This window comes from Chrysochloris asiatica, unplaced genomic scaffold (assembly GCF_000296735.1).
Source record: "Chrysochloris asiatica unplaced genomic scaffold, ChrAsi1.0 scaffold00128, whole genome shotgun sequence".
NCBI classification, from domain to species: domain Eukaryota; kingdom Metazoa; phylum Chordata; class Mammalia; order Afrosoricida; family Chrysochloridae; genus Chrysochloris; species Chrysochloris asiatica.
Window position 1 is genome coordinate 9,256,034 of NW_006408646.1, and position 12,428 is coordinate 9,268,461.

General features: G+C 47.1%; 1 protein-coding gene across 6 annotated transcripts in view; it reads left to right on the top strand.

Moving 5' to 3' along the window:
- DEPDC5 (DEP domain containing 5) overlaps positions 1–12,131 on the top strand; it is a 151,484-nt gene extending 139,353 nt beyond the window's left edge. For 2 of the 6 annotated variants that reach the window (XM_006869286.1, XM_006869282.1), the window contains 5 exons: positions 3,428–3,597; positions 6,756–6,927; positions 9,226–9,286; positions 11,497–11,579; positions 11,692–12,131. In XM_006869286.1, coding sequence (XP_006869348.1) covers positions 3,428–3,597; positions 6,756–6,927; positions 9,226–9,286; positions 11,497–11,579; positions 11,692–11,984 — 779 coding nt within the window. In that variant the 3' untranslated portion in view covers positions 11,985–12,131. The remainder of the gene's footprint in view (positions 1–3,427; positions 3,598–6,755; positions 6,928–9,225; positions 9,287–11,496; positions 11,580–11,691) is intronic. The other 4 variants (XM_006869283.1, XM_006869284.1, XM_006869287.1 and 1 more) reach the window with 3 other exon arrangements.
- Positions 12,132–12,428: the final 297 nt, after the last annotated feature.

Consider the following 12,428-nt stretch of genomic DNA (forward strand, 5'->3'; position numbering starts at 1 on the left):
GAGAAACCTGCACTGGGAGGACAGAATGTAAAATGTGGCTCCTACCGCAAATGGCCCTCAGGGTGCAGGGGATGGGGCCTGGTGGGTCCTCACTGCTGGAATAGCAACACAATGATATACTCCTTGGCTAGAGTTATTGTTCTGGAAAATGCTTCAGGAGAAGTCAGCCACCTTGGTGCTGTTCTGTGAAAACACTCTTTTACAAAGACTTCTCCTTCAGCAGGTTGGCAAAACTCTCTTGGGGCTTCCATAGTCTTAAGCTCTAGATGAGATTCCTATCACATCCTATTAGCTTTAACTTAGTTACTTCAGAAAAAAATGTGCTGAAAGAGAAGCAACCTATGGAAAAATAATTCCTGCACCCACATGAAAGGGAGTAAGGAAGAAGAGAGGGGTTATGTCCTCAGCAGTAGCTTGTTAGCTAGGTGTTCTGAACTTGGGGTCTGCTCATGGGCTTTTGCGACTTAGGAATCTGAACCAAGGCAGAATTTTGTGTGTGCATATTTTCTGTGAAAACCTCTTTCCATTATTTTTATAGTGGCTCCCGTGGTTGTTATATTGAGATTTTATCCCACCAACTTCCTTTCTTACCTTCCCTCCCACCAGAAAGTGTCTTTTCCCTTTAAACCCAATATGGCAGTAATGCAGAGAATTCTGCCCACTAACAGTCTTCAGACTGTTAGGATTTGAACTGCTTCTTCCCAGTATTATTTCAGGTTATAGACTTTTACTATGTCATTTATTAAAGTAAGAAAAAGAGCTGTTGTCTTTAAACTGGACTAATTTTGTATGTGTGTGTTTTAAGACTCTTTTCTTAGAGCCATTTTAGCTTTAATAGAAAAATCGTGGCGAAATACAGAGTTCTCATATGCCCCCCACCACCTGTTAACATCTTGCATTCCTGTGAGGATTTCTTTGTTAATGGCAGAATAATTTGCTTTTTCTTTAAAGGGGTGGGGGAAATGAGCAGGATTTATAGAGGAGAAAGGCCTATGTGTTCTTTATTATCCACTTCATATTTTGTTAGTCTGTTTTGACATGTTCCTTTTCAAACATCTCTGATTCTCATCTGGAGGTTAGCTGTGAGAAGCTGCTTTGCCATGCCTGACAGTTGGCCCATTGGTGCTTTCTTACTTGGCCCCAGTGGCTCCCACTTCCCCAACTCTCTCCTCTTGTCTCACAGAACTCTAAAGCTGCCAGAGCATCTGGGGCTCTGAAGAAGCAGTGTTACATCCCTTAGGCCCACTCACATGCCATTGACTTACTGACAACCTGCTGGACTGTCGGGTCAGAGGGACTGTAGGGCATCTGTAATAACCCTGATGGGTGGCCATCTTCTGCAGCACTCTTGATAAGTGGGTGCCACCTTCTCTTTGACAACTCCCATCAATGCGGAACTCGCTCCTGAGCCTGTTCATTCTGTTGGGCAGCTCTGCTGGTGAATAAGTCATTCTTATGTCCCTGGGCCTTGAGTTCTTCCTCCTTAATTAATATTCCCTTGGCTGTGGCCTGGGTGAAGGATGCTCTACAGTTTCTCCTCTGAGTTTTCACTTATTATTGGACTTTCTCTCTCTCTATCCCCAAGGGGAATTAAATAGATTCTCATGGAGCTCAAGTAACGATTCCAAGAACTCGCCTAACACTGCCACTCAGCAGGGCTCAGCCTGCTGTAAACATTGGGAACTTGCTGGAAGCATCTGAACTGTCAAATCTAAGCCCTAGAGTATGAAGTCAGTGGTCTAGCATACAGTGAGTAGTATACTTCCTGAGGCTGCCTTAGACCAGACTTAACTGGAGAGAGACGTACAGGTTATTTCTGGTGTTTATCAAGTGGCCTTCTTTTCTGACCAAGGCTTTTCACTTGGGAATGAACAGGGACCTAGAATAGAGAGCAAAGCCTTTTTCCCATTGATTTGGACTGTTAGGTGAAGGGTTACTTGGGCAATGTCATGAGTCAGGAACACAAGGCACAGACAATCTAATTTTGGTGAGCCTTTTAGCACCAAAGCTGCCAAGTTCTTTAGCCATGATACGAACAGTTAAACAGCGTCCATGGAACTCACTGATGGCCTTGGATTGAGGATTGGCAATCTAGTAGCTAAAACTAGGAGGACAGAATGACAGGAGTGGAAGGAAAAGAAGAGAGTTGGAGGTGGGGGTAGCTGGAGGAAAAGGCAAGAAGGGGAATCCACAATCCATGTTTTTCCTGATCCTCAGCCCTCCTTTGTGAAGAACGTGGGCCTGGCACCTTCTCTGCTCAAAGCTGGGGAACTAAAGCAGGAGGAGCCAAGCACCATTCTCAGGGCCACATGTCTACTAGATGGGAGAGCCTAGGTCTTCTAATTCCAAATCTTCCCCACTTTGCATGTCTGGTTCTGAGAGAATGCTGAGTTGTGCACCTGGCAGTTGTATGTCAATCATCCAGGTGCTATTCAGTACCCTAGCTCCATTCCTACCAACCGAAGCAACTGAAAATTGCTGACTCAAGAGTTTGAGCCACTTTATCCTTGTTAGTGATATAAGCCACTCGAGGATTCTGCCTGCAAAACTCACGCTAAGCTGGCTGCTTCAGATAAATACCATTGGACTCATGGGGGCAGAGGAGAACAAAGGGTAGATTTTATAGAAATCATAGTCTGGCAGTGCCCAGCCAGGCTACAATCAGAGTTCTGATCTTTTCTCTATTTCAGAGGCTATTTTAGGCTTCCAGTCTGGGCAGGAACTTGAGTGTCTGGCAAGTTTCTGAAACCTTCCTCTCTCGGGTTAGGTAGGATTTCTGAACAGGAGTCCCAGCTATGGGACCAGTACATTTGCTACTGACCTGGGAATCTGGAGCAACACACGGCTGATGGGACTGGGCATAGGCTTTGTAAGGCAGTTCCATTTCTATAGGAAAGATTATAGAATCACTGTGCTCCTTGCTTGAAACCAAAAAAGCAAGACTTCCTCTTTTTTGTATATCCCAGCCTGCCTCCTTTGTGGGTCATAGGATTCAGAAGAACTGAGTTTCCACCTGACTAAGGTTCTCATTCTATGATTGCGGCCAAGGCATTTTCCCTCCCTGGGCTTCTGTGTCCTCATCTCTGAATGGGAGAACTGGATTGGATTAGGGGTGGCGTTCTACAGCATAACCAGCCAAATCCAATTTACATCTGTTTTTGCAAGTAAAGTTTAATTTAAACATAGCTGAGCCTATTCATACTCCAGTGACAGAATTGAGTACTTATGGCAAAGACCTTAACTATTTATTATCTGGCCCTTCATGGTGAAATTTTGCCTACCTCTGGATAAGACAATTTCCAGATTCTAGAATCAATGATTTCCTATCGAGTGACTCTGCAGTATCATATTTGCTTAATGGTTTTTTCTTCCTCATACCACTCTTCCTTGCCCTCTCTCTTGGGCTCCCTTCTGTGCACTGCCTTAGCTGCCACTGTCCCAGAGCAGAGGACGGTGACCCTGGATGTTGATGTGAACAATCGCACGGACCGGCTGGAATGGTGCAGCTGCTATTACCATGGCAACGTCTCCTTGAACGCAGCTTTTGAGATAAAGCTGCACTGGATGGCGGTGACGGCCGCAGTGCTCTTCGAGATGGTGAGTGGCTTCGCCTGCTGGGGTGAGGGTCTTTGGCTCACACTGTAGAGGGGTGCAGTAGATGCTAAATGTTGATTCATGCCACTTCTTTAGTTCAGGATCCTATTACCTTTCACCTAGAGTATTGGAATAGCCTCTTTATTTAATAATCAATCAATAAACTTACTTTACAAATTCAGATAGTCAAAAAGAGTCTAGACCAGGATTTCTCAACCTGGCATTACTGACATCTGGAGCCAGCTAATTCTCTGTTGGGGTCAGAGGTGTCCCTTGCAATGTAGGATGTTGAATAGCATCCCTGGCCTCTCCCCACTAGATATCCACAGCATTCACCCCCATTCCACTTGTGACAACCAAAAATGTCTCCAGATGTTACCACATGTCCTTGCGGGGTGGGAGGGTGGAGGAAGGCATTGCTACATAGTTGAAAATCACTCATGTAATTGTGCTCATGTGGAGCCTGGACACAGACCCAAGAGGCCGTCATTCCAACAGATCAAGGGGCTACTGCATGGTTTCAGATCAGGAAAGGTGTGCGTCAGGGTGGTATCCTTTCACCATACTTATTCAATCTGTATGCTGAGCAAATAATCTAAGAAGCTGGACTAAATGAAGAACAACATGGCATTAGAATTGGATGCAGACTCATTAATAACCTGTAATACACAGATGACACAATCTTGCTTGTTGAAAGCAAAGAGGACTTGAAATACTTACTGATGAAGCTCAAAGATTATAGCCTTCATTATAGACTACACCTCAACTAAAATCCTCACAGCTGGCACAGTAAACAACATCACTGACAAAATGAGAAAAGTTGACGTTAAGGATTTCATTTTACTTGGATCCATAATCCAACCCTGTGGAAGCAGTGGTCAAGAAATCAAATGCTTTATTATTCTACTAGCAAATCTGCTGCAAAAGACCTCTTAAAAATGTTAAAGAGCAAAGATGTTACTTTGTAGAATAAGGTGCTTGGATCCACAGTCAGCACTCAAGGAAGCAGCAGTTAAGAAATCAAATGACACATTCCATTAGTCAAATCTGCTGCACAAGAGCAAAGATAGCAGTTTGATGACTAAGGTGCGCCCAAGCCATGCTATTTTCAATAGCCTCATATGTATGTGAAAGCTGGACAATGAATAAGGAAGATCATAGGAGAATCGATGCCTTTGAATTACTGTGTTGGAGAAGAATATTAAAGTATCTCGGACTGCCAAAAGAGCAAACAAACCTGTGTTGGGAGAAGCATAGCCAGAATGTTCCTTTGATGCCAGATGGTGAAACTTTGTCTCTCATACTTCAGACATTTTATCAGGAGTGACCAGTCCCTGGAGAAGACATCATGCTTGTTAAAGTGGAGGGTCGGCAAAAAAGAGGAAGACCCTCAATGAGATGGATTGACACAGTGGCAGCAGCAATGGCCACAAACATAACAACAATTGTGAGGATGGCTCAGGACTGGGTGTGTTTGGTTCCGTTGTGTGCATAAGATCCCTATGAGTCAGAACCAACTCAATGGCACCTAACAGCAACTGAGTCCTAATCCCCTCTAACCTTGACCTAAACACCTTCATTGCACCACTGAGAGCACCTGGAAAATTCAGAAAGAGTTTATTAAAAGCTAAGAGTTAGCAAAAGAGAAATGAGCACAACATTGTTGTTATTAAGTGCTGTCGAGTCGGTTCCTACTCAGCAACCCCGTATATAGATTTTCCGAGGAGCAGCTGGTGAGCTTGAACCGCTGACCTTGTGGTTCAAAGCGACTTTGCAGTCCACTGCATTAACCCACAGTGCCATACTAGGACTCCATTAGCTGATGACATAATAGATTTTCCTTCAGGGCTCATAGGCACAGTTGTGTCCCACATGACATAGTCTCCAGGAACAGCTTTGCCAGGCTTCTCTTGGGCCAGCCCCCAGTCTGCCTTTGTGTGGCATTAGCAGCTTAGTGACACCTTCCCTCAGGAGAGACTCTTATCAAACACCCTTAAGGTTCAAATCAAAAGAGGCCCAGCTGCCCATCCACTCAGCTGCTAGTGGGCACCAGCTCTTCCCCAGCTCGTTGATACCTGGCTGATGGCATCCTTCAGGCACAGCTGCCCCAGTGGACTTAAATAGTCTCCCTGCAGACCCTAGCTGACAATCATGTCTCAAAACACCACGATCACAACATGCAGACACACACATACAGGTGTCATTTGGTAGGTCACCTAAAACCTGCTAATCCCTTTTATTTTGTGAAAAGTTTTTAAAAGTGTGGTGTAACTATTTTTTCAAAGGCATGTCCAAATTTGTAATATATCTAGATATTTTTAAAGGTAAATATTACATAAAATAAGAGTGTTATTGACTGAAGCTTGGAAATTATTTCAGGCAAACAGATTTTGCTTTTCTGTTGTATTGTTATTGCTAGTATGAAGTATACCTGGAAGAGTGGTATCCCTCACTTTTTAGCAGACACTTAAGTAAGATGCAGCCCAAACCGACTCGACGGCACTTAACAACAACACATCTTACCTGTATGCCAATGCTGCATGCATTAGCTTAAAAACTGTTTGTTTGTTTGTTTGTTTTAAATGCATATGGTTTTAAAAGATCCTTAATATCTAGAACACTGAGGTGGTTTCTTAAAAGTCATTATTGATGGGCAGTTTGTCTTTATGCCCCACTGACTTTCTTTCTCAGTCTTCAAGGAAGAGTTTGCTGTAGAGCAGCTCTTGTTCCCTCAGGCCAGGACTTTGCTTCTGACCAGAGGCCACCGCAGCCATCTTGAATTCTACCTCCTGTTCTCCTTAGCCGTCTGAGTGGATTTTCCTGTGGGATGCTTTGGACTTAGTAAAATTTTGATAAAGGACCAAACAAGAATTTAACTTATATCCTATGACCTTTCTCCAACATTCTATCACATAAGTACGAGTGAGGTTTTTAGGAGGCAAGAAAGCGCTCTCCCCACTCTGCTCATTGCGAAAGAAAAACAATGATGAGAAGCCATGTGCTCGACTCACAGATTGTCACAGATTTGTCAGGAGCTAAACTGTGCTGCTTCCTGTCCAGGGACAGCTCCAAGCCAGTGAATCAGAGGCTCTCTCCTTTGGAAGCATTTTCTCTTGTCGGAAAGAACTTGGAGATGATACTGTTTCTGTCTTTTCCACCAGGTCCAAGGTTGGCACCGAAAGGCCACGTCCTGTGGTTTTCTGTTGGTCCCCGTTTTGGAGGGTCCCTTTGCGCTCCCCAGCTACCTGTATGGTGATCCCCTTCGTGCCCAGCTCTTCATCCCGCTCAACCTCAGCTGCCTGCTCAAGGAGGGCAGCGAGCACCTGTTTGATAGTAAGAGAGACTCCCCTCTGGATGTTCTGTTGCTGCGAGTAAGACCACCCCCCAGCCCCCAGCAAGGATGCCTCTCTGGGTGTCTCATCCACAGGCAAGGGCCAGAAAGGATTTGGGGTTTTCTCATGGCCCTTCACTTGCTGGAAGACACTGGAAAAGTCACTTAATGTTTCTGAGTCTTGAATTCCTTACTTCCAGCCACTAATGGGAGTAGCTAGAGCTGCTGGCCAATCTCAGGAAGCCCATCATCATCCTAGCACAGAATGCCAGGGATAGGCTTTCTGCAGGGCAGTGAGAGGTTGCATTACCCCCACCCCCACCCCACCTGCACAATCCTTCCAGGGCTATAGCTGGCTGGTCAGAATCCCATGGGAGGCCTGGATGTCTTGTTTCATACAGAAAGGCCAAAAAGGGTGTGGGCAGACTGAGGGCAAATCTGGAACCAGTGCTGTTGGGTAGAGCTGTGGTATGTCGACACCTGGAACACTATGTGGCTCAGCTGTCAGATGCAGTCAGAGCCGGAGGCAGTGGGATGTGGGTCAGAACAGGGACACAGTTGGAATGGGAGCATATGGACCAGCTTACCTGTGGCTGGACCCCAGTCCACCCGGATTCAGCGGGCTGGGACAGGGCTTCCTTCACACCACATGTGTAACGTCTCACTCATCACCAAGGTTCATCGTGGTTGAACATGTCAGTAGGTCCTAGAGAGCTTTCCAGTTCATAGATGATGTTTATTATCATCGCTGCTGGTCCATAGACATGCTACCACTTCTCAGGGATGGAGATGCTCACCATGAAAGAGACAGCTGCTGTTAGGGAGATGTATTGCTCCAGGACTTCCCACAGCCTATCATTCTGAGTCACAGCCAGCAGCAGAGGCCTGGTCCCTAGAATGAAGCAAGCTCATCCAGTGTGAGGCCACCAAGCCAAGCTTCCTGGGCCTTTCCTGTGACGGGCTACCCTCCTGGCGCAGACTGTTTCTATTCCAAAGGCTCTCATATATGCCCTTTGTTTACAATATTAAAGATATCTTGGTATAGATGCAATGTTCTAAGTGATCACTGGGCCCCACATGAGCCCTATAGAACCACTACAGGTTGCAGAGACGACCCTCTTTGTCAGTTCACAAAGTGCTCCACACACACACACCCGTCCCAGCGTAGCTGAGGCCCTTTGGGTTTGACCATGCAGCACCTTGCACTGTTGTTTTTATATGCTCGGGGGGGCAGAGAGATGCCAGCTCCCACCCTACCCAGAGCTTCTTGGTAGTGGTGGTGGGGTTCCACCGTGCTTGCTCACAGAGCTGGCATGGAGGACGTGTTTGTGCACAGCGATGGTTGTCACTGCCAGTCGGAACCCAGACTAGGACCAGCAGCCCCTCAGTTGCCATGGTTACAGCTGAAGAAAGGAGTCCTAGTTTAAAGGAATAAGGACTCGAATCTGAAATTGATTTTCTTGCTTTTGCTTGCTTTTGGTCTGCTTTTCTTCCTGTTATCTCCTTTTCTTATAATAGTAAACTCAAAATCTTAGAAATAGAATGTGCTATGTATGTGGGTTCTTTTTTTTAACCTTCTTCTCAAAAACAGTTTTCTCTCTTTTTCTAACCATAAAGGTTAAAAAAACCCCAACAAGGTGGGGGAGACCTTCAAATCTATCCTAGATGGGAAACTTTGAATGTGGAAAATGTTAACAAAGCCACCTCAGGCATCACTGCTCTTGGGTGCCATCAGCCCCTCTGTCCCCAGGGCAGCCCTGGCTTCACTGCCTCATTCCCTATGACAACTGCTCTGTGCTTCCACCTTCTCTCCCAGCTTCCAGTCTTCAACAACAGCCGAGCAGGAACAGGGGGACTGCAGGGATGCAGTCAGGGTCCTCTCTGTTCCCCTGCCCAGAGATCACTTTCAGAAAAATTATGGGGAAAATGAAAAAAAAAACAAAACTTTTTTGCTCTTTATTAGCAGATAATACATATTTAAAGTTTGTTTTTTGTTTGTACTTTAATATCGTGTTCTTTCCCATTTCTGGTATAGGCAGCCATTAGAGTGAGACCCGATTTGATTTCTGATACCTCACCCTGAGGTACTAGACCCTGATTCTGTCTGGGAGTGGGATGGGGTGAGCACACAGCTGTCATTCTCCCTGACTGCTGGTCAGAGAGGCTGCTGGTTGTGTGGAAAAGCAGAAGTCAGGTTCTGGGAAAGAACTGCCAAGAGAAATGAAGGGCCAAGAGGAGTAGGCCCGGGGGAGCCTCAGGCCTTATCACCACAGCGCAGCGTTTACACTTCTTTCTTTCAGGCTTTGAACCAGAGACCTACTGGGATCGAATGCATCTTTTCCAGGAAGCCATCGCACACAGGTCTGTCCCTTAGCAAGAGGGAGTAGTGGGAAGGTATTCACCAACATGAAGTCCAGTGGCTTCATTTCTGGGGAAAGAGAGCCATCGATTCCAGTGGGGACACGTTTGCCACACTGCTCTGACTGAACTGTGCCTCAGTCTCGAAGACAGCCACCACTGCTCCAGTTCCTGTCGCTGCTGCCATTTTTCAGACCTTTCTGCCTTCTTCCAGCTGAGGGAAGTCCATACAGCTCTCTCTTTAGCTTTTAACAAAACCCTGAGCTAGGTTCTCCAGGAGATATGGTCAAAGGAAAAATTACAAAACTTTTCAGAAAAACCTTGACACATGTTGAAAAGACAATAGATAGTTATAAAGCAATGGATGAATCAAAGGATGTTTACTGAGCACCTACTGTGTATGTCTTAGAAGGCCTTTCTTTGCTTAATGGTCCACCCCTCAGCCTACTCCAGCAAATCACTAACTCAGTGTCTAGTTGCTAATCCATGTTAACCATGGTGAAAACAGAGCCTGCTTTTCTTGCTTCAATAATCTCTTGCCACACCTTCAGTGCCATGTTGTTGTTGTTAAGTGCCGTCGAGTTGGTTACAACTCATAATACCCTGTATAGTGTTTCTGAGGAGCAGCTGGTGAGCTTGAACTGCTGACCTTGCAGTACAAACGACTTGGCAGTCCAGCGCAATAACCCACAGTTCCACACCAGGACTCCCAAGCATCTCCAGCCACGACCACTCCACCCCTGCAGACACAATATGAAAGCCACACTCTTGAGTCTTCCTTTACCAAGACTAATTCTAGCCTACCTGTCAACCTCATTGTGTGCATTTGTTTATCAGTCTAACTCAGAAACTTAAAGCCTATGGAATGAATGTAAGGGCAGCTAATTTCCTCCAGCAAGAAGAAGATTTGGGTGCAGATTTGGGGCTGTGGTCAGTGAGAAAGAGTCTTTGGGTAGGAAGCAGACTGCCTGGTTCAGCCGTTGCCTCCACAGGAACCGGGGAAAGTCCTGAAATGGCGTATCCTTCCTTTTCTCACAGAGCTATGGGGTGAGACTAGCTCTGACCTCACAGGGCTGTTGGGAGACTTCTCTGCTGTTCCTAGCTTCTGGTCAGTCCTCAGTAGACAGGAGTTATTATGAATGACCCCAGCTAATGTATTTATGAGATGCTTCCTCGGCTATTACCTGGCTGCACTCTGCACAGGGCTCTTGTCACATTTGCTTTTTTCTTCCACAGTATCTGCTTTGTGGTCCTCCTTAGTCTCGATTCCATTCATGTCTTCTCTTAGCCACTGCCATTTCCTCCCTTCCAATGACTTTTCTAGCCTTAGCTTCCCTCACATGTCTCTGCCTGCTTCCCGTGCATCAACTATGCACATAGTCCCTTCGTGGAACCCCGCCCACTTCCCACATCTGTCCCCCTCTCCCACTGGCTACACCTAAACCCCTCCCACCGGTCACAGCTATTTCCCAGACAGCTTTACACCTAACCCTCTCTACCTCCCACATTTGTTCTTCCTACCTTTACACCTAAGCCCCTCCCACATCTGTTCCCCCAGCCTTCCACACCTAAGCCCCTTTCCCATGTCGCACTGTAGGACAAACACTGGACTGCGATCAATGGAAATGGCCTTTCCTGCCCATTTCTAGAACCTAGCCAGGCACTTCCCAGAGGGAAGTTCCACACATAAAAAAAAAAAAAAGGATTCCAGTTAAGATGCATCACTCCGTTTCAGTTCAGAACCTTTACTGAGAACCTACTGTGTACTCAGCAGGAGAGAACAGGGAGGCAAGGGAACCAAGTGTGGTTCCTTCCTTTGAGGAGTTGATCATGTTGGGATGTGGGTGTGCTGCCAACTAGAGATTCCAGCAGGAGCCAGAATGGTGGCTGGGACCCAGGGCGCACGCGCGGGGGCAGATCTGCAGTGTGGCAGTGGGTGGTGGCTGGGCAGACAGGAGGACTGGATGAGGACGAAGGTCTTCTCACGGATACGATGGTGATGACCATGGAGATGGGAGGAGGTCCAGGGAGCCGTGTTGGAGGAGAGAGAAGGTGGGAAATGGTGAGGACAAAATAAAGCAGCTTCATGTTCCATCTTGAAAGAGATCTTCCCAGCCCCCTTTATCTGTCAGGGTGTTGTATGACCCACACTCTTCACTCTCTCCTGTTCCCTAAAGAGGCTGTAACCAGTATCTCTTCTGACCTTCCCTCAGGTTTGGCTTTGTACAAGATAAATATTCTGCCTCTGCTTTTAACTTTCCTGCTGAGAACAAGCCTCAGTACATCCACGTCACAGGTGAGATGCTCCCTGGCACCAAGTCGGGAGGGGGCCTGCCAGGGCATGTGACAGAAGAGCTCTGGTTGGGGACCCTCCCCACAGTTGTGACATCATTCCTCCTTCTCTGCAGGGACAGTGTTTCTGCAGCTGCCCTACTCCAAGCGGAAGTTTTCAGGGCAGCAGCGGCGTCGGCGGAACTCCACCAGCTCTAGCAACCAGAACATGTTCTGCGAGGAGCGGGTTGGCTACAACTGGGCCTACAACACCATGCTGACTAAGACGTGGCGCTCCAGTGCCACAGGGGACGAGAAGTTTGCTGACCGGCTGCTGAAGGACTTCATGGACTTCTGCATCAACCGAGACAACCGGCTAGTCACCTTCTGGACAAGTTGCCTGGAGAAGATGCACGCCAGTGCCCCATGAAGGGGTATCCTCAGAGACTCTACCCACCCTGGTGGCAAGGAGGGGTTAACCCTCACCTTCAGACCCGGGCAGAGGATTCAAAAGGTTCCAGCCAGACTCGGGCCATCAGGTGTCAGTTTGCTGCTTTTGCCAAGGGGGGCCACTGCTGAGTTTTGGTCCCTCACCACCCACAAATGTTCCTCCAGTCGAAAAGAAAGACTTTGGAAGCAGCTGCTGCCGCTGCCACTACCCAAATCCAATCAGCACATACTGAGAGCTGGTGGGAGGTACAGATTGTCCGTGGGAGGGCGTCAGCGGCTGGGAGGGGCGGGCAGCCACCATGGATGCCCTCCGAGAGGGGCAGCTCCTATGAGCATCCTGGTCTTCCACCCATGGGATGTGTGGAGCAGGCCCAGATGTAAGATAAACTTGTGAAATAGTGTACCATAGGCTCCCACCAACTGT